Here is a 21129-nt window from a genome sequence, read left to right on the forward strand (position 1 = left end):
TTACATTTGATACTATTACTGAACAAATATCAAATAAGTTATGCTCAGGCTCACTATTTACATTATTATTTTCATAATATTCACCAATATTCAATACCTTATGTTGATTATTAACTCTACATCCTACTTTAAAATGATTGGGTCTTCCACAATTGGCACAATTCTTTCCATATGCCGGACAGCTTCTTGGTCCATGTTTATACCCACATTTCTTACAGTTATACTGGTCAGTTTCTGGTGTTGACGGCTTCTCTACTTGTGCTGAGTTTGACTGCTTCCTCCAATGTTTTAGATTATTCGATTTATCACCATAAATTTTTTGAACATTTTTCTCTTCAACTAATCCTCCGTTATCAGTTAATAAATGCTGCTGATATCGAGCCAATTCTGCGGATTTGCAATGATCTATAGTTTTCTCAAGACTAAGATCTGGTGCTCTTAGGAGTCTTTCTTGTAGACCCAAGTCTTTGACACCCAGTACTAGCCTGATTCGTACCATATTCTCTTCCAAATTACCAAACTCACAGCGTTTGGCTAGATTGCGTATGTCTCTTAAAAATTTGTCAAACGCTTCCCCTTCTTCCTGATAACGACGGAAAAATTTAAATTGTTCAATTATTACGTTACCCTTAGGTTCATAATACTGTTGTATTTCATGAAATATTTTTTTAACACAGCCAGGATTATTATCACTAGTAATATTGATAGATTCTAAAAATTCATATGCTTCATCACCAATTACACTTAAAAGTATTGCAACTTTGAGTTTATCTGACTTTTCATCTAAGTCATTGGCCAATAAATAAAGTTGAAATTTTGACTTAAATAACCTTAAATTACGTATTACCATACTTGGTTCACTAATGTCTAGTGGCGACGGAGCAGGAACTACTTGACCATTCGACTGCGCCATGTTTTATGTTCTACACTAATGTACTATTTATTATAGACTTATTATTTTATTATTTATTATTTAACACTGATACATAATATAAATTTTATTAATTTGCACTTAACAATTAACATGTGCTTCTGTCTTACAATGACTCTGACTATATGTATGAACAACTGATATTATTATATAATACAAGATAACAACTATTGATAACACAGTTACCATACAACATACACAATATTTTGAAAATATAATTTTGCTGTGTGGGATATTACCACGACCACGGCCTCTAACCCGTCGAGGTAGTAATGGTGGTGGCAGTGCTAGGGGTTCCAAAATAATGGCACCTACTTGTTGGTTGATATCTAGATTATAAGGTAAATATAATTTTAGTTGGCTGTAAAAATAGAACTTATTTTCAAGTTTACCATTTGGAATGGGGCCTATTTGCTCATTTAAATAATTATTTGAAGAGTATGCTACCTTTCGAAGGTAAGCCATAGTGTCATACCGTCCATTTTGTACAAGCCGTAATGCATCGGCCAAGATATGGTTGTTAGTGTCCCTAGAAGTAATGATTGATCTCCTTACCTAGAACAGAAAGTTTCAATAAGTTTTACAATTGTATACAATATGTACTGATTGTACTGACGGCATGTATGAAAGTATACTAATTTTTATTAAGTAGATAAATTAAATTCATTACTTGTTGACCATTAATTATTTGACGAGTTTCCCTTCGTACTCGATTTTCTACAGAACGCAGCCTATCTATAATAATCAAATTATGTATGGAATTGTGGTTAATATACATTCCTAAAATTTAAGTTTAAATAAGTTACTAATTTAATGAAAAAAAAAATAACCCCAAAAAGTCCAAATCGGTGGATGTTGGTCAATGGAGGTTCTCAACATGCTGTGAAAACTCTCAATAAAATTATTGGTCCGAATATTCAGTCCAAAAACGGAAAATCCATCTGGATGAATAACATTCAACCAGAAACTTTCAATGTATTCAAAAATATCTTCCAGTTGTACAGCTATATCAATATTTCTTGCCAATTCTTGTATAGCCACAAAACCTCCAATAATATGGAAATCGTTTGGAAGGTCCGGACTTACTTCTGATGGCTAGTGAGGTAATGCTATAATCTGTGGGAATAGATATTTATGTACTTTATTTTCCAGATTTTAATTAAAAATTTAGATTACCATTCTAATAATTCTAGCAATATTATGATTGTTGCGTACTAACTGAACCATGTTGTGATTTTGAATAAATCGTACAATACTCTGTAATCAAGTAAATTAATAAATTTAAAATATAAAACTACACAATAGTAGTAGTTATTTTAATCACGAAGTTATATTTTAAACGTAATTTTACAGGATATAATAATATACAGACCTGAGAAAAATGAAACCAACATCCTACCAGTCTGCATTCGGGTAAAACTCTTCTTACTGCATTACGCATTGCGGTTTCAAAGTCGGTAAAAATTTGTAAATTTTCCCAATCAAAAATATCGAATGGCAAATCTCTTCTCAAAAATTGCCATAACCGAATGTATACATTTTCTGTTCGGCGGTTTAGAATGGCATACAATACAGGAACAGACTATAAGTATGAATGTATGATATAAATAATTTATTTTACTATAACAATATTTACTAAACACAATAATATTTACAATGTTGTCTAATATCACATGAATAGTGACAAACTGCTCCATATCGGCTGGGTAACAAGGAAGAACACCAAATGTCCCATCTACTGCCAAAACTCGACTCTGGCGAAAATAGGGTGCATAGTGTTGGAGAAATGCCAAATTAGCAAATACTAAACCACCAAACACAGCTTCTGTTTACCCGGCGATCCTTAAAACCAGATATCGCCTGGTACGCGGTTCTCAGGACGGTTGTGAAGTAAGGCAATTTATAAAGCAATTAAATAATAACAAGTTTTTCTGACTATCAGGAGCATGTATTGTTCCACATGAGCATTAGGTAATTAATTATGAAACAATATTACAATAATAATACAGGGAGGAAATGGGGATCACCGACTGAGCTGCCTCCCAGGCTGGTGTCTTGAGCTGATGGACTGTAGATGCTGAGCTGCTGAACTGTACCACGGGTGCGAGCGGATGCCCCGTTGTGTCGTGGAGCAATGAGCGGTCAACTACGCACGTGGACGCGACGTATTTAAGAGTAGGTAAAACTACACGGAGCTGATTATTACGAGCTTAAAGATTCACAAACGAATCACAGACTGGACGACGACAGTCAATTGGATGAGCAACACGAGCTGAGCGACCGAACAGCCTCGATGTCTGAAAAAACTATAGAACACGTTTTACGGAGTACTTCCAAACGGGAAAAAGATGGCTGACGGGCGAGCGAGTAGAGCGAACGCAAACACGAAGCTGTTTTGTACTCGTTGAACAACAAAAACAAGAAGTGACGCGGACGACCGACCTCGCCAGCGCCGGTAACGGTCACCGGTAGTGTTGCCACCATTGCGGCTGCTGGCGCACCGCGCCCACGAACATGGTTACTGATTACCTATTCGATTACCGTGGTGGTCAACACAGCGCGACCACCGACGGCGGCAGCTCTGTTATCACACGGAGCGAACATACTCCCCCTTGCAAGTCCCAGCTGACTTGGAATAAGAAGTTCGGTCTGTGCTGAGAGATGTTGGAGCTGGGAGCCTTGAACGGAGCAATTGAGCAGTTGAGCAGTTGAACGGATGAACGGAGCAGTTGAGCAGTTGAACGGATGAACGGAGCAGTTGAGCAGTTGAGCAGTTGAGCAGCCCAGAGCGATGATCGGGTTTTCTTTACAAAGGGGCAACATTATTAACATTTTTTTTTTTTTGAAAATATAATAAATCTACGGTGTTCGCCGAGCTAAAATAACCATGTTTAACATTATCATACAAAATTAATTATCAATTTAGTTACATTGTTTTCCTTTTATCATAGTTAAAAAACATAACAATATAGTAACAACATAATACCTGAAAATAAACAAAAGTAAAAACAATAAACATTGCTATACCCACTGGATCCAGAGGTGGAGCAACCGGCCCAACATCCTTAAGCAGGCGTGATGGCTGGTAAAAAAAAAACAATTAATTACAGTTTATAATACATAATGATCTCAGCCATAGCGGACGAGTATAAGGGTGCAAGGGAAAACTGGTGGACGGAAATACATCTAATTAGTACCTATCGTGTCTTACAAATCTGTAGGTAACGGTACTAACTTCACAACTGGTCTAGTGAACACTCCCTGGTTGGTCCTAACCTTTGCCACCCGCACTATCTTATCTGTGCCCGGATACACCTCGATTACTCTACCTAAAGGCCAAGTAAGAGGGGGGTGTCGCTAATTTTTACTACCACCATATTACCGACTTCGACGTTGTTGCTATCTTTGGTCCACTTTCCACGAACTTGGAGAGTATTTAAATATTCCTGGGACCAACGTCGCCAAAAGAACTGGAAGGCCTGCTGGAGGAGCTTCCAGCGAGTCTGCAGTCCCGTTTGCGTACTGGTAATCACAGGTTCCGGAATCGACCTTCGATTGGTAGATACATGGTTTTGAACGTAGGTGTAACCATGAGAATCTGCATAAATTAAATTGCCTCTTATACCTGATACTCTTCTGGATGGCAAGTTTTCTTCAACATATCCCAAAAGATGAGCAATTGGAGATCGAGATCTAGAACGCGTTGGATCATTTTGTGAATCTAAATTAATTAAATCAATACAATTTAACAAATATCTTTAATGCCAAAAGTGTATTTTTATTTTATGTATTTATTGCTGTTAATTTTACTATTTTTTGTTTCTTACTTATAAATTTTAAAATAATTAAACTTCTAATCAGTACTAACTAAAAAATATGTTCATATAAAAATGGTCTTACCTGTCATGTTGAAAAATGTAAAAACTTTTTTTTAAAAGGACAAAAATGTACCAGACAATAAAAATTGCATAGACATCCGTGACCAACTATGTCCATGGAATGAGTTCTAATAGTTCAATCAGGGAGAAATCTAATCTCATGAGTCATGACTAATGGATTGATTAAATATTATTATTTAAAGTTATTAGTAGATTCCTAGTGATGGGCACTACTGAATAGTTTGTACTATCGAATAATATTCGATAGTAAACCTAAACTATCGAATATTTTATTCGAATGTTATTTTGTGTGACCGAATAATTTTATATGCGACAACTATTCGAATAGGCCGAATAAAAACTATTCGAATAGACCGAATAATAACTATTCGAATAGACCGAATAAAAACCTATTAGCAAATTTTTCATATATTATGACGAATACTGAATGGTTTACTTATTTATTTACAATTATTTTGGAAACAAACCAAACCTTGCCAAAAATATTAATTGTTAAAATATAATCGTATAAATTTAAAGAAAAAAGTGTATACTGGAGTGAAATCCAAAGAAAAACTATTTCAAATGGTAATCGGTCAAAAGTCCGTTTTAAAAAAAGTTGGACAAAAAGTCCGAAAATACAAATATTTTATATAATTAATATTTATTATTTATTTTAAAAATTTAAAAATGGTTGTAGACATTAATACATTAATTTTTATTATTTTTTCGAACTTTTCATCCGTGATTCATTTCATTTCAATTTCAAATAGGTACACTTGATAAAAAGTATTTGAAAAACTGAAAAAGTACAAATAAATAGAATAACTGAATACAAATCTAATCTCCATAAAGTTAAGTTTTTCCTTCTCAACAGTCCAAACAAGTACTCTATATTTCTGACTATGGATTAAGGCATTATAAGTAAAATTTCGAAAACAGTTGGTACTCAAAATTATGAATTGAAAAGAACAAATAAAAGAATCAAGTTTCAGTATTTTATGAAATTTTAAATTTTAATATTCTCAAATGCATAGAAATGCATTTCTACTTTCTAGCGTTTCTAGTTTTCTACCACTGCAATAAAGAACTGTTTCCGTCATGCTGAGTTCCTTGCTACAATAGCAGTATATAACGTAACAGAGTGCTTCCCTCAAGAAAATAAATTAGAACTTTTCGTCGAGGTTGACAGTGTTGACACTGCTGCTGCACTATAGAAGTATAGACCAATGTAGAACCGAAAAAATAAAAAATTGTCAGTTCTTTATTAAATGCAAATGAAAAATGAAAACGAACAAGCTGACCACGAGACAGAAGAAATTGTGTGTAAGGCACCGTCTATTTCGGAAGTGTATTTTTCAATTGATCAATAGTACGTCGATATATCAATACGCCAGAAGTATCTATAACATTAACAAATATTTCTAATCGTGTTACAAAATCGTATTGTTCCAGTTTTTTTCAATACTATAGTCTATAACTGATTTTTTTTCCAAAAAAATTGTAAAAATTACTAATTACTAATTAGGTTAACATAATATTATAAAGGTAAATAATATCATTAATTATATTATATATAGTACTATATATAATTAATAACAATACATTTGTAATACAAAATATTTATTTAATAAATTTATTTTTTCAAAACATTGAGTTTTTTTCTTCTGTATGTATTGATACTATATAACGAAGTTTGGATACAACGATCTGATTCCTTAAGTCTCCTTAAGATCGTTATAAGTATTCTATTGTATTTGAATGCTTAACAATTAACATTTAACAAGATTGTCAGATTGGTTGTGCACGTGTCGCCAGATAAAGTAAACAATAGTGTTTTGACAAGGGTACACTCCAAAGTCGAAGCGTACTACATGAGCGACTTGCCTCCTTAAATAATGTATATAAACTAGACGACCGCCTTTTAAATGTAAAATACCTACTCAAACTTAGTCATTACTATTATATTAAAACGAACAAATTTTATTTGATTCGTAATTTGTAAATATTTTCACACGTTTCTGAGAAATGAGATACCTTTATTTATTACAACTATAATCTTAAAACATCACCTTTTGATGGTATGCCGATTTCGGTAAAAAAGGTACCTAGCATAAAATGAACCTTGGACCTCCGGTTGGATCTATTAAATATATTATTCATCATGCTTGTTAAAGAGGGATGATGAAAAAAAATCGTCACGACAAATTAGTAATGGGTCATACTTACCTAAGTCATTCCTCGCTTGGTTATTGAACTGAGTAATATTCATTTTGTGCGCACCTATATTAAGTATATTAGTACTGTGCCGTTGTATTTTGTTTTTTTGGTGATTTTTTAATTTTTGTAAACTTAAATATGTTTCCTAAAAAAAACCGATCGAATGTTTGGGATTATTATTTAAAAGAACCAAGTTCGCCTGGTCAAGTGAAATGCATAACATGCAAAAATTTTTTTAAATACTCTGGCAATACGTCAAATTTGTGGGATCACATGAAAAGAAAACATTCAACTTTGTTAGAGGCAGAAAAATTAGTTAGTGAACTGGAACAATTAGACGATGTTCCAAATGTTTCAATGAATGATCAGCAATCAACTTCCACTGGTAAGATTAAAATAATATATTTATTATTTATTTTAATGTTATACCTACTGTTAGTTTGAACAAAAATAAAAGATATCGTTTCCATCAAATTAAATTTTAAAATTTCGACTTTTTTTTAAATGATGGTGTGTGGCATGGCTAGATTTTCTAGTAGCTATTAGATAAATATTAGATAAAAAAAAAAAAAAATAAATAAAAAAAAATAAGGAAAAACAAAAATTTTTATGCTAAACCAATTTTTGTATGTAACTCAAGAAAAAAAATAATGTGGAAGGTAGTTACTTGAAATGGTTACCAAGTATTTAGGTATACTAGAAGTATAGAATTTACACATAATACAATTTTTAATATAATTTTGATTTTTAACTCTTAGTAAGCTATACAAAGTGTAACAGAAAGACATGAAAAATGAAAAATAAAAAACTGATACTAGTTAAATGTATATAAATTATGTACATACATATAGATCCTAAATAATTTAATATTTACTTATGTGTTTAAGTTCCCAAACAAAAAATTTATTACATTTCAAATTAATATACTACTAAAAAATATTGGTGTTTTAAAAAACCAAACTACTTGACTTTCTAAAAATGAGATTTACAAATTGATTAGATATTTTGAATTTTTTTTAAATTTTTTTCATTAAATTTAAAATCTTGAGTATTAAAAAAAAATTAAAAATGGTATGATGTACTTATAGCACAATATTGTCTACTAATTAAACATAAAAAAAATTTAAATACTAATTAGAATAAAAGTTATTTCATTTGTCAGGTCATTCTATTTCATCTTGTTTAGGTAGGTATGTATAAATATATATATATATTTATATTTTAATTCTAAATTTCTTATTTATAATTTTTCTAAATTCTACACAAATTTGAGAAAATAATATATTTTTCATTAGGTAAAAACCTATAAAAATTAATAAAATTAATAATATATTTTATATATAATATAAACTTCTGCAAAGTAATTAATACTGTAACCAAAATAATATATAAACAACTTTTTCAAAAGATATTTTAAATTAAAATACTTTTAAAATTATTGTGTATAATAAATACAGAAATTTAATTTTGTGAAATATGATACTATGTATATGTATACTGTATAATTGTACTAACATTTTTTTATAGGAACTACTACAGAATCTAGACGGACATTAGATAATTATGTTGCTCAAGTGTCTGCCAAACAAATAAATGAAAGGTCTTTTACTGAAACGACTGAAACCAGTCAAATTTCAGTTAAACGATTAAAACAAATGACATTGTTTTCAAGGTAATTTATTAACTACCTCATTAATACAATATATTAGAGCATACCTAAATAATATTAATAATATTATCATAAAACACCAAAATTAAATATGCTTAAATAGTAGTAAATTAATAAATGAAAATTAAATACAATTATTTTTTTTCTAATAGATTTCAAGCTCCAACGGAAAGAGGGGTTGATCAGTTCAATAGAGCTATAGTGGAAATGATTGCAGAAGACATGCAACCATTTTCCATTGTTGAGAACCGTGGTTTTCAGAAGTTAGTAAGACTTCTGGATTCTCGCTATACACTACCCAGCCGGAGAACTATTGAAAAAACGCTCATTCCAAATGTCTATGAAATTACAAAGTCCAAAGTATTTGAATTAGTTTCAATTGCAAAGCATGTTGCAATTACATCTGATGTATGGACATCAATGAATACAGAGTCATACTTAACAGCAACGGTTCATTTTTTTGCTGCCGATTTACAGTTGAGAACTTTTGTATTGACTACTGAAAAGTTGACTTCCAATCATACAGCAAAAAATTTATCCGATGTTTTGCTTGGCATTTTTCATAGTTGGAATATTCAATCAAAAGTGTGTGCTATTGTTACTGATTCTGGAGCAAATATTAAGGCAGCTGTAGGTTTAATGAATATCGAACACATTCCTTGTACAGCCCACAAATTGAATATTATAGTAAAAAAGTCCTTAAAATTTGATTCTGATGACAAGTTACTACCTAATGATCAAGTACAAATTATAACTTTGACAAAGTTGTGTCGCACAATAGTTGGACATTTTAAACATAGTGAAGTCAACACAAGACTATTGGCAGAGAAACAACAGCAGATGGGTGTTTCTGTTTTTAAATTGAAACAAGATGTTTCAACAAGATGGAATAGTACCTTAATTATGCTGGAGCGTCTTTTAAAGGTCAAAGAACCTCTAACTGTTGTTTCCTTGTCAATTAAACGATGTCCCACAATGCCAACAAATGATCAATGGACAATTATGGAAGATTATTGGTAATGTTATTAAAGCCATTTGAAACTTTGACCGTGCAGCTTTCATATGAACAAAAACAAACTCTAGGGAAAGTAATTCCATTGATCAGAGGTAATTAAACATTTGTTATACCTATATTTCAGTTACCTATTATTTTTTAACATTGTTATTTTTTTCCAGGTCTTCAACTTTCAATTGATAAAAAAGCACCGAAAACATTAAGCGGGGAGTTTTTAAAGAATTCTTTGCTAAAAAATATTTCTTCAGCATACGGTTTAGTGGAAGAGATGTTCCCATCTCATTTTTATGCCAAAGCGACTTTGTTGGATCCACGATACAAACAAGCTGCATTTGAATCCAATTCCAATGTAGAAACAGCCCAGCAAGAGGTGCAATATGAAGTTGCTGAATTATTAAGAAACAGAAGTAAATAAAAAAAAACTATAATAATCTTGATAATTTAGTCAATAAAATAAATTCAATACATAATGAAGTATTCTAGACTCAATTACTAAAGCTATACAAATAATTTTAAAAATTAATTTCTTTCATATTAAAATAATTTCATAAAATATAACTGTAAACAATTTTGGAATACTTAAACTTAAGTAAAAACTAAATATTTTATTTCAATGAATAAAAATGTAGGTATCTATTACTTTATTTTAATTGTTAATTGTGTGTAAAAATGTAAAACTAACATTAAAATAATATTAGTTGTACTAGAAAGAAAAAAACGAATATTGTTTAATAATTTTTAATTTTTTTATTTCAGTGTTAGGCACAAATAATGAACATATAGAGGTTATATCTACAGGGCAACAAACATCTGTCCAATCTGTGTCTGGGACTTCAACAAGCAGCACAGAAAATGAAAACTTGCTTGATTACTTACAATCTAAGGTTACAACAATTAGGCCAGAAACAACTGATACGAGTACTGCAGTAACGTTTATCAGGCAGTACATGGATCTACCGTACTTAAATTTAAAAGAAGATCCAATGCAATTCTGGAAAAATCATTTTTCTGTATTAGATCCTTTAACAGAATTGGCATTAAAATATGCATGTATTCCTTTCACTTCTGTACCATCAGAAAGGATTTTTTCCAAAGCCGGACAAATTGTTAGTCAACGCAGGAACAGACTATCACCAAAAAATGTTAACATTTTAATATTTTTGAATAAAAATTTAGAAATGTAATTTAGTTTTATCGTTTTATGTTAACTTAATATATTTTAAATTTTAATCATTAACTATTTATTTTATTTTTGACATTTTCTTTAAAAACAGAAAAAAATTTATGTTTTATTTTATTTGGTAATCAGTTATATTTTAACTTGAAAATTGTTTATTTTATTATGTTTATATGTTACTGTTTTGTTATAATTTAATATATTCTTAATTTATATAAGTATAATGAAATGTTGTAATATGATTGTTGTTGGTTATTATTTTTTTTTTTATCAAATACTTGCAATAATATATTATTCTAAATATTTATATTGTTATTTTTTGATCAAATTATTGCAGCATAGCAATCAAAGTATAAATGTATCAATAGGCTTTATTATAATTTATAATATACACACAGATATCTATAGACTATAGAATATTAAAAAATTGTATACATAATACATCTATAATGATCTAATTAAAAAATAAAAATATACCAACTTAATTTATAACTGTTGAGTATCTAGTGAAGTTATACAATTTATAGTTTTTTTTAAATATTTGGTTAACTAATTTAGTAATTTAACTTACCTAACTTACTTTAGCTTGTAACTTGTATAATTTGGAATATTTGGATTAGTTCATATAGTAAGTGATAGTTAAAATTATAGTAGTATAATCATGGAGTATAGACCCTTAAACTAAATAGTATAAGGTCTATGAGTATAATAGCCATTGCCCATTAGGTTATTGTTAAATCGTTTTTGTTCATTTGTTCATTGTTAATTGTTATCACATATTGTCTAATATCAATTTAGTAATTAGATAATTCAAATTTCGAATGAATGAGTAAATAATAAATATTCAAATATTCGAACTAATGAATAATGGGTCGTAGGCAGTTGTCCGAAAAATGATAAGAAACCGACGACTGATAACAGTTTGAAAATCAAAAAGTGTTGCCAACCATTACATACAAAAGTCGGTATTTTAGTTGTAATATAAACATATAAATATTTATACATAATGATATATTTAGAACATTTTCTGTACTTTTCTGGATTATACAACTTGTTGAATTATTTTTCTTTTAATTTTCTCAAAACATTTCTTAAACATGTCGTTTGAACAAGCCACTATTGTGGAATATGGTATGTATGTTACAACTTCCTTTGATTGCTGAAATTCAACGTTCAAAAATTTTTGTTTTAATTGTTAGCTTAACTTGAGCTAGGAAAAGGTTAAAGTTAAAATGAGTTTAATTGACAGTAGAAATAACTTAGCTTTCCTCAGTTCATTTGTTAATAATCTATTATTTATTATTACCGGCTACAAGAATTGATGCTTTACCGTCAATGGAAGATGCTTTCAATGAAGTCTTAGAATATGTTAACCATTTCCCTGATTTAGCTGTGCAGCTAAATGATTTTTTAATTGTTATATTTGGAGATATTGGTTTCTAACATTGAGCCCTGAAAATGTCTCAGTATATAATCAGGAAATAAGGACAAATAACTACATTGAGAGTTATCATGCTTCATTCCTCAGTGGGAATTCCTCAGTATGGTTTAAAGTTCAATTTTTATAATTGTATCATCATAAGTGTCAACTAATCTTTACCTATGTGACAATAATTGTGTTAGATAGAGTAACTAAAATTTAAATGTTTTATGTGTTTTAGTTACAGGAAAGGAGAAAATATAGTACTTAGAACCTTTACCTATACAGTTTAAAAATAATAACTACCTATTTTCAATATTAATTTATGTTTATGGCTTTTATTATGATTTTATGTATTATTTATAGATTTTCCATAATCAAATCAATGTTTTAACTGTGAATTTATGGGATATTTGTTTTAAAATTGTAACATGTTTGGGTATTCAATTTTTGTAGTAAGTATACTTAAATGATAGACTATTTACATGTTGATCCCAATTATTATTAATTAGAATAAAAAACATATTTTGAATGAATTTCCAGTAAATTTCTACTTTTCTAGTAGTTAAAAATAAAATTATTTCTAGCACTGCAAATAAAATAACTAGCTTGTGTCATGACCTATAAATTCACATAATTCATTATAAATTATGTATATTTTTTATGTACTTTATTGATAGAATGTTACTACAGGTTGATGGATAATAGTTTTTTTTAGGGTTAAACCTAAACCTAACCTAACCATAAAATACTATTAAGCTTAATTTTAACTTGGTAACTAATTATTATTAGGTATATATTTACAGATCAGTTACAATTCTTAGAAAATCAATATAATATTGAATTTCAACAATTGATAAATAATTTGAATGTAAGTAGATCAGAGTGTTGAATTATATTATTTTATTTTATCAATGCTATCAATTAAAAAAACAAGTGTACCTAAATAGAAATCAATAATTATTTCATATATTTTAATCTAATACTATAGATACGACAAACAGGTTAGAAATCATAATACTAAAGTTATAAGGGGTTTATTACAAGAGTTGGTGATTGACAGGGATCCTCCTGAATAATACAATTTTTAAGACGAGCTGTAGATAGGCATAGAGTCGATGGTTATGTAGCACAGGAGATTGGTATTCACCTTGGTTAACACATGTTTTTTTACATAACTTGTAATAATATTCTATAATGATCAATACAAATTAATTTTAACTTACAGATGATGAATAGCTTAAATAACATATTATATCCAAGCATATAGCTAAACACCAGTAATAGGGAATTATAATTTTTTTTTTATAATTTTGACTTAAATTTTAAATTTTTTCTATTTTATTTTTGAATAGATATTTTGTTAAATTTATCTTAATTTTAAGGTTATCTATATATTTTGTATGACAATGACATAGAATCGATTTTAAATGTAATTACTACTTTGCGTTTATTTTACTAACTAGAAACTTGATTTATATATTTTTGTACAAATAATTAATTTGGTTAGGTTAATTATGTATATGCACCTAAATATAAGCAAGGCTGGGCACTAACGAGTTAAAAACTTTTATTTTAACTGTCATGTTAAGTTATTTGATTTTATAATATTTGTGTACAGAAATTCATTTTAATACATAGGTACATTTATTTAAAACTAAAACTAAATTTAATTAAATAACTATGTTATTTGTTAGCTTTAACTGTATAAAAAAAGTAACTGATTTTTAACTATGTTTAAGTTACTTTTATTTTCTAGTTGAATTGTAACTTCTACAAGTTGAATAAAACAGAAAATTACCTTCCTATAAAAAAAATAGTTAAAAGACTTTAAACGTAAGTTATATTTTCAAAAATATTTTATTTACCAGCCTTGTTTGTTAACAGTAATAAAATGTATATTCATTGTAGTATAATATTAAATATTAATAACCAAAACTTACCTAATTTTACTAACCTCTATAATCTATTAGAAATGTATTTTTATTTATAAATTGTAAATAAATATTGGATATTATATTAAGTTTTCACACTTTTGTATGAATAATGAGTAATGACAATTATAGTGAATTATACAAATAAAAATAAAATATAAAGATACTAGTAAAGAGTACTTAATACAATTATGACGTTTTCAACATTAAACACCTATTTTAGATTCTGAGGGAATGTATTTAAAAAGTTAAAACGTGTTATTTGAAAATGTTTTATAATTATTATTTAGATGAAATAATAGTTTTTTTAAATTTAAATATACAAAAACTTACATTTAATTGTGTAGTGCATCAGAGTGATCAGCCCATACGAGTAATAATAGTCGAGTATACGACAAAAGATGTCACAGGAAATACGTCTATGGTGTCTAAACTAGAGAACTAATAGAGACCACTTTCATATTCATAATGATTTATTAATATTTCATATTATTAGGATATTATATTATATAATAATATGTCTTTATACAGTGTAGTTGTATTAAGGAATAGAAAAAGATTTAATTTAATCTATGTAATGATCGTATTATTAATAATTCAGATAAATTAACTATAAATCATGACAAAATAGATCCATTTTGTCATGCTATAAATAAGACATAAGTGATTAGTGAATGAAAATCGTGTAACCATAATATAAATAGCATAATAGTATATTAATTCTTCTATTTTAAAGTTTCAAACTAGTGATACCACTAAAAGAAACAATAATTATTTTAACAAATTTTTTTAAAGTTTCGATGTTGGCAATAGATTCAACGCCACCATTTTTCGGTCAGAGCTGTTATCATTTTTCGGACAACTGCTGTTCTCCCATGAATAATATCGAATAATATTGAAATAACCGAATAATTTGGACTATCGAATAATTTGGAACTATCGAATAATTTGGACTATCGAATAATTTGGAACTATCGAATAATTTGGAACTATCGAATAATATTGAATAGTTAACCACTATCGAATAGTTCGAATGGGCCGGACTATCGAATAATTCGATAGTTCTATTCGATAGTGCCCATCACTATTTCCTAGGAATATGTTTGAAACACATGATATACAGAAAGATTGCAATCTTAAGTTTGTATGCTGGTATAGTAATTATACCTTCCTATATATATAAAGTTTCTGAAGATATGAAATTTGAAAATTATAAAATAATTGCAATTTATAACTATTACATAACCATTACTAAAATAATATACTTAATAATTCACATTAAATTGAATCAAAATATTTTTTTTTCAAGCTGGACAGTAGACAAGATCTAGTGCGCTTCTCAGTTTTCTCCGACTCTAGACTAGACCATTATTATATTTTATTTGTGGTATAGTTATTTTAGAATTAATTCTATAAATAATATAATATAATAATTATCTTTGAAATTAAAAAAAAATATTAAAGATACAGTATTCCAATTATGTAATACACTGTGTTTAACCTAACCGTGGAGGGGGGGAGGTATATATTCATTATTTCTAAAACAAATCGCAGGTTAATGCAAAATATTATACATAAAAAAGTGTGCAAGTGGGTATCGATCTGCTGTTGAGTCATTGGCGTAAATAGGAAAATAGGAGGGGGCTTAGGGGGGAATTAGCCCCATTAAAATTCCACCAAGTCCCCCACAAAAATGTTTGGCTATTTGCGCCTATGTGTAGAGTTGTAGGAGACTAGCGGGGTCAATGTAATAACGGGTGTTTTTTATTTGAATTCAATGATATAAAATCATTGGACCTCGCTATACGAAAAACGGTTCTGAGCGAAAACTGTCTGTCATCGGCCTTTTATATTATTAGTAAGTAAGTATGTATTGTGATTATGGAAATTATTTTTAGCATTAGAAATTAGTACTACAGTAGGTTGAATTTTGACGAAAAAATTGCATTTGAAAATGTCATTGCGAGTATAAAATATAATATACCTACATATGGCTACCTATTTTGTCAAGATTCTAACTACAGCCGCTCATAAAAAATATTGTGGTTTTACGGTCAACCTTTTTTTTTAATTTCCATCAAAACCTACAACTTATAGCCTATAAGTTTCTAAGTCATAATAACAGTAGACAAAGAATGCCAGCGGATTTAATTCACGTAATTTATAGATTCACATAAATGTAGGAAGGTAGTAGGTATGTACTCCATTATAAGTGCCTTTGTATAAATATCGTAACAAAAATTACAATTTTGTAACTGTGCTAAACAAAATTATACTTGCTAAAATAGAAATTATAGGTTATTATTATTACTTATGACTAGGGCCAGTGGCGTACTAACGGGAGGATCAACCCCCTCTCTTCCAAATTCGGGTCTAAGTACGCCACTGACTAGGGCTGAGACAAACATGACCAAATCACGCCCCTGAAGCTGACATTCGTTCAGCATCGTTTTTTGTGATTGTATGGTTTTGTATTTTTGTATCATTATTCATTGAATTAAAATTTAACACATGTTCATTAGTTCTCAATACTTCTGCAATACTCGGAGAAAAAAAAATGTATAAAAAACTGGCAATTTTAGGTACTGAAGTATTCAACAAAAACAAAATACACATATAATTAACTAAATTCAAATAATACTATAGACTACAATTTTCAACAAGTATTTTTAGCATTTTCTAGACTTAGATGATATAATTTTCAAGATATTTTAATTCTTTTTGTACTATTTATATTTAAATTTTTATATATTTTTTTCGATTTATGTATGGAAATATTTTTTTAGTGAGTTTTGTTAAAACTTATAAAAATTGGGAAACTGAGAATTACTTAGTTGTTAAAAATGCATCAAATTTTGAGTTTAATTTATGAGTGCATTAAATTGAAAATGTAAAATTGAAAAAAAGTTTAAACGCCTATCGATACATACTTAGTAATAAAGTAGGTACCTATATGGCGCGGGGCTAGACGCTAGAGATTGGGCGTACCATAATGCCATAAAATGTTTAGTTTTAAGAAGTAATGTATAGGAAATTCTTATGGCATATACATTTGGGCTGGGTCAATCATGTGTGAGTACCAACTAAATTATTAATTAACATTTTTGTGTCAGTGTGTAATCCGTTATCTACTGACAAATGCAATTCTCGCAAGTACACGCAAATGGCAATGCGTTGCGAAAAATGAAATATATTTAAATATTTTTCTTTGCATAACTATAAAAACTACTCAAGCTGTAAATTATGCATTCAATATACATCCAGAAGTTCGATTGTAGTCTCTAAAAATGGTTGAATACATATTTTTCTCAACTAGACTTTTTAGGAATCACTTTTTCTATTTAATAGGTATCTTAAATTTTCCCAAAATAAATATAAAAGTAATGCAATTGTTTGACAGAATTTTAAGAATAATATCTAATTCTTTTTTTTATCTGATTAATTATTGAAAATTGAACTAAATAACCTAGATATTTTGTCAAAGAAATGCATAAATACATTAAAAATTAAAATCGTACATTTCAAAATAGGTTTATTGTGTACCTATCTACCTAATTTACCACCGCTGCAGCTGCCTGGTATGAAGTATGAAGAAAATGTATCCTGCAACTCCCTTAAGAACCATAGAATACAATATTATTGCTGAACATGTTATTATTTATTTTGAATAATACCAATATACCTATCTATTTTAAATAACAATGTATTTTAAAAATTGCTACTTATTAAATTAAAATATTTTTGTCAAATAGCAATAAATTACAAAAATGTTACTATCAGAAAACCGAAGTTACCTATAAATTATGTATATATTATTAATTAGTCATTAAATAATAATAAATAGTAGGTACCTAACGAGAAATTTAGTAAAGAATTCTCGTAAATTATAATATATAATATTATACCCGATTTTAAAAATTTTAATACGTAAGAATAAAATTGTACGATACATTATAAATAAATCATAGCTAATAATAATGATAATAATGGTTGAGTTAAAGAACTATATTAGGTAAGTAGTTATTTTTTTCTTGTTCATTGCATAAAAATAATGTTTCTCATTGCACCACGCACACTGCATCTACCTATACTAAAAAAATATCTGTTTACATGCCAAATGCTAATATATAATTTACTAATAGTAGTTTTACTATAACTTTTGGATATTTAAGATGTATTTATACGTAAATATTTTGTCTTTTACAGTTTTACTATAGTTTTTCACATAATTTTGAAATCCGAATAATCTCACCTCAGAGCAATATTTTCGGAGTAGTTGCACATCGTAACAAATTTTAACAAGTGATAATAATTTATATAGAATTTCGGAGTAATAGTATATCGGAGTAGTTGTAGTCGTGACATTACATGTTCGAAGCAATAAATTCGGAGTATTACTAAGTCGTAGCAGATGATTCTCGAGTTAGTTGTAGCAACCCCATGGACACAGGTATTTTTATTCTTTGTATATAAATACTAAATATTCAATTACATCATTAATTTTTTCAGACTCATTCGTATATGATGTTGTAACAAACGATTATTACAATGACCTCGCATCCAATCCCGATATATTACATCGCATGGACACTTCGAATTTACCAAAACATCACCCATGCTATCGAGAAGAAAGAAAAAAGGTTCCCGGGATGTTCACCGATGAAGTTGAAGGGAAATTCATTGATGAGTTTGTAGCCCTTAGAGCTAAATCGTATGCATTTTCAGTGTCTGGTTTAGAGACAATCAAAGCCAAGGGTGTCAAAAAACATGTAATTAAAAATAACTTGACGTTAGAAGACCATAAGAAATGCCTGTTTAATGAAATCGGTCAAGATCCATTCAGAGAAATGTATTCTATACGATCATATAAACATAGAATCCATACTATCTTATCTAAAAAGCTCGCACTGAATTCTTATGACGACAAACGGTATGTTCTCGAAGATGGAATTAACACATTAGCTAATGGTCATTACAGAATCGAGTGACTTGAGCTATATAATATATATCATTAAATAATAATTTAATTATATGTTTTACTCAATATGATGGAGAGCCTACAACAAATAAAAAGACGGAGTCTTCATTATATTTTTTTTTCTTTATTTATAAACTTGCAATTTTAATCAATTGAAAATATGTATATAATATATATATATATATATATATATATATATATATATATATATATATATATATATATATATATAGTGTAATTTTAAAACTGTAAAATAATGTATACAATGTAGAATTTAATTATGTGTTTTAGTCAGTATGATGAACAGTCTACAACAAATAAAAACACGGAGTCTTCATTATATTTTTTGTTTTCTTTATTTATAAACTTGCAATGTTAATCAATTGAAGAAATGTATATAATGTGTGTATATATATATATATATACATATAGTGCAATTTTAAAACTGTTTACAATGTAGAAAAAAAAAATTATAATCTTAAACATTATTAACATACCATTTTTTCAATGCAAATACTTTATACAATGTACTTTATACTTTATACTATACATTTTTGTGGATTGAAATCCTTATGAAAAATACAGCATGGTAGTGTTTCTTCGTTCAATTCACAAAGCCGCGGACATTCAGTGTTTTCCAAATTGAAGACTGTCACGTGTGGCATAAACTCGCTGATAATCTGTTGTTTCTGAGAGCCCTTAACGTAAATTCTTTCGAATTTGAACGAATGAAATATTTTCTGTATTTCTCCATACTCTAAATCACCATATTCCAACGATAAACCATGATATAAACGTTCCAGTCAACTGTTTACACTTTGACTTTTTGCATCTTGTTTTAAAGATGTATGTTTAAATATCCAGTGTTGGTTGGACCATGTTTCAGTATCTACTATAGACATTTCTTTGATAAAGTACTTGTTGTTGACTCCGAGAATGCACTGAACGTCCAAGATAGCCGACGACATGGTGTGACATAAAATGGAATTTTTTAAATAATAATAATTCGTTGTACCGAACGGATTGACTTCTGAACAACCACTGAAACTATTTTTTAACATCGTCCTTATCCATGAATTATGGGAATTGTCAAATCCCACCCACTTGACATATATCTGGTCCCCCTTCTTTCGTACAATTTTTTCAATTAAATAATCATTTGGATAATTGGTTTTAGATAATTCTTCGGTGTAAAAACAACCGGCTATTGGACCATCATTATAATCGTGTAACTGATAAGTTGGTGGTATTGTTTTATTTATTTTTACTATTGTAAATATTTCTGTTGACCAATTGGGTAAATACCCTTTTGTGAAAACTCCTTTGTGAATGCTTATTCGAACTTTATCGCCGACATGAAATTTTACTTTTCTATTAGTGATTGTACGTTGTTTCAAAGTAACTAGTGAAGGATTTTCGTCTGCCTGCAATGGTGTCATCTCAATCGTTCTGTGTTTCGCATTGTTGTAATTATTGATTAGGTCAGGTAAAATTGATATCCATTCTTGTGAACCCAGAGCAGTAAATTCTCAATACATGTTTGTTTTTAAAGTTCGATTAAACCTTTCCACAAAACAGGATTTTGTCGTGGAATATGTGCTATAATTTTTTATATTATGCTTAGTCATTAACATGTCAAACTTTGAATTATAAAATTCTTTGCCATTATCTACCTGCAACAGTTTGGGCGACCTATCTACAAGTATTGTAGACATGGCTTTGGTCACTTCACACCCTGTTTTTGTTTTCAATGGTATGGCCCAGGCGAATTTCGTAAAACAATCAATCACACAGAGAATATAATTATATCCTTTGTTTTTCTTTGAAAGTGGAATCATCTCGACCGAGTCAGCCTGCCACAAATCGTTTTTTCCATACATATTTACTCTTCGCCTCGTATAATTTTT

At 28.9% G+C, this 21129-nt stretch overlaps 1 protein-coding gene and 2 pseudogenes across 2 annotated transcripts in view; 2 read left to right on the forward strand and 1 right to left on the reverse strand.

The window, feature by feature from the left end:
* The window catches only part of LOC149060001 (uncharacterized), a 40817-nt pseudogene extending 35979 nt beyond the window's left edge, over nucleotides 1-4838 (reverse strand). Inside the window, exons 1-10 of the transcript XR_016189959.1 lie at nucleotides 4832-4838; nucleotides 4314-4652; nucleotides 3538-3735; nucleotides 2587-2756; nucleotides 2304-2513; nucleotides 2108-2188; nucleotides 1762-2047; nucleotides 1548-1666; nucleotides 1324-1486; nucleotides 1166-1260 (exon numbers count right to left, since the gene is read on the reverse strand). The product of XR_016189959.1 is annotated as an uncharacterized LOC149060001 (transcript). The remainder of the gene's footprint in view (nucleotides 1-1165; nucleotides 1261-1323; nucleotides 1487-1547; nucleotides 1667-1761; nucleotides 2048-2107; nucleotides 2189-2303; nucleotides 2514-2586; nucleotides 2757-3537; nucleotides 3736-4313; nucleotides 4653-4831) is intronic.
* The window catches only part of LOC149060000 (uncharacterized), a 57127-nt pseudogene extending 37868 nt beyond the window's left edge, over nucleotides 1-19259 (forward strand).
* Nucleotides 9960-10979, forward strand: LOC149060005 (E3 SUMO-protein ligase ZBED1-like). The gene is made up of 2 exons (XM_089217191.1): nucleotides 9960-10120; nucleotides 10470-10979. Exons 1-2 carry the CDS (start codon nucleotides 9982-9984, stop codon nucleotides 10895-10897), a joined length of 567 nt encoding a protein of 188 aa, XP_089073317.1. The 5' UTR covers nucleotides 9960-9981; the 3' UTR covers nucleotides 10898-10979.
* Nucleotides 19260-21129: the final 1870 nt, after the last annotated feature.

This window comes from Diuraphis noxia, unplaced genomic scaffold (genome assembly GCF_037042655.1).
Source record: "Diuraphis noxia isolate RWA-SAM2 unplaced genomic scaffold, SU_Dnox_SAM2 contig0001, whole genome shotgun sequence".
Lineage (NCBI taxonomy): Eukaryota > Metazoa > Arthropoda > Insecta > Hemiptera > Aphididae > Diuraphis > Diuraphis noxia.

Coding starts and splice junctions, on each gene's coding strand:
- LOC149060005 (XM_089217191.1), top strand. CDS start 9,982: ATGTTCCCATCTCATTTTTATGCCAAAGCGACTTTGTTGGATCCACGA. Junction 10,121..10,469: donor TGAATTATTAAGAAACAGAA/GTAAATAAAAAA, acceptor TTTTTATTTCAG/TGTTAGGCACAAATAATGAA.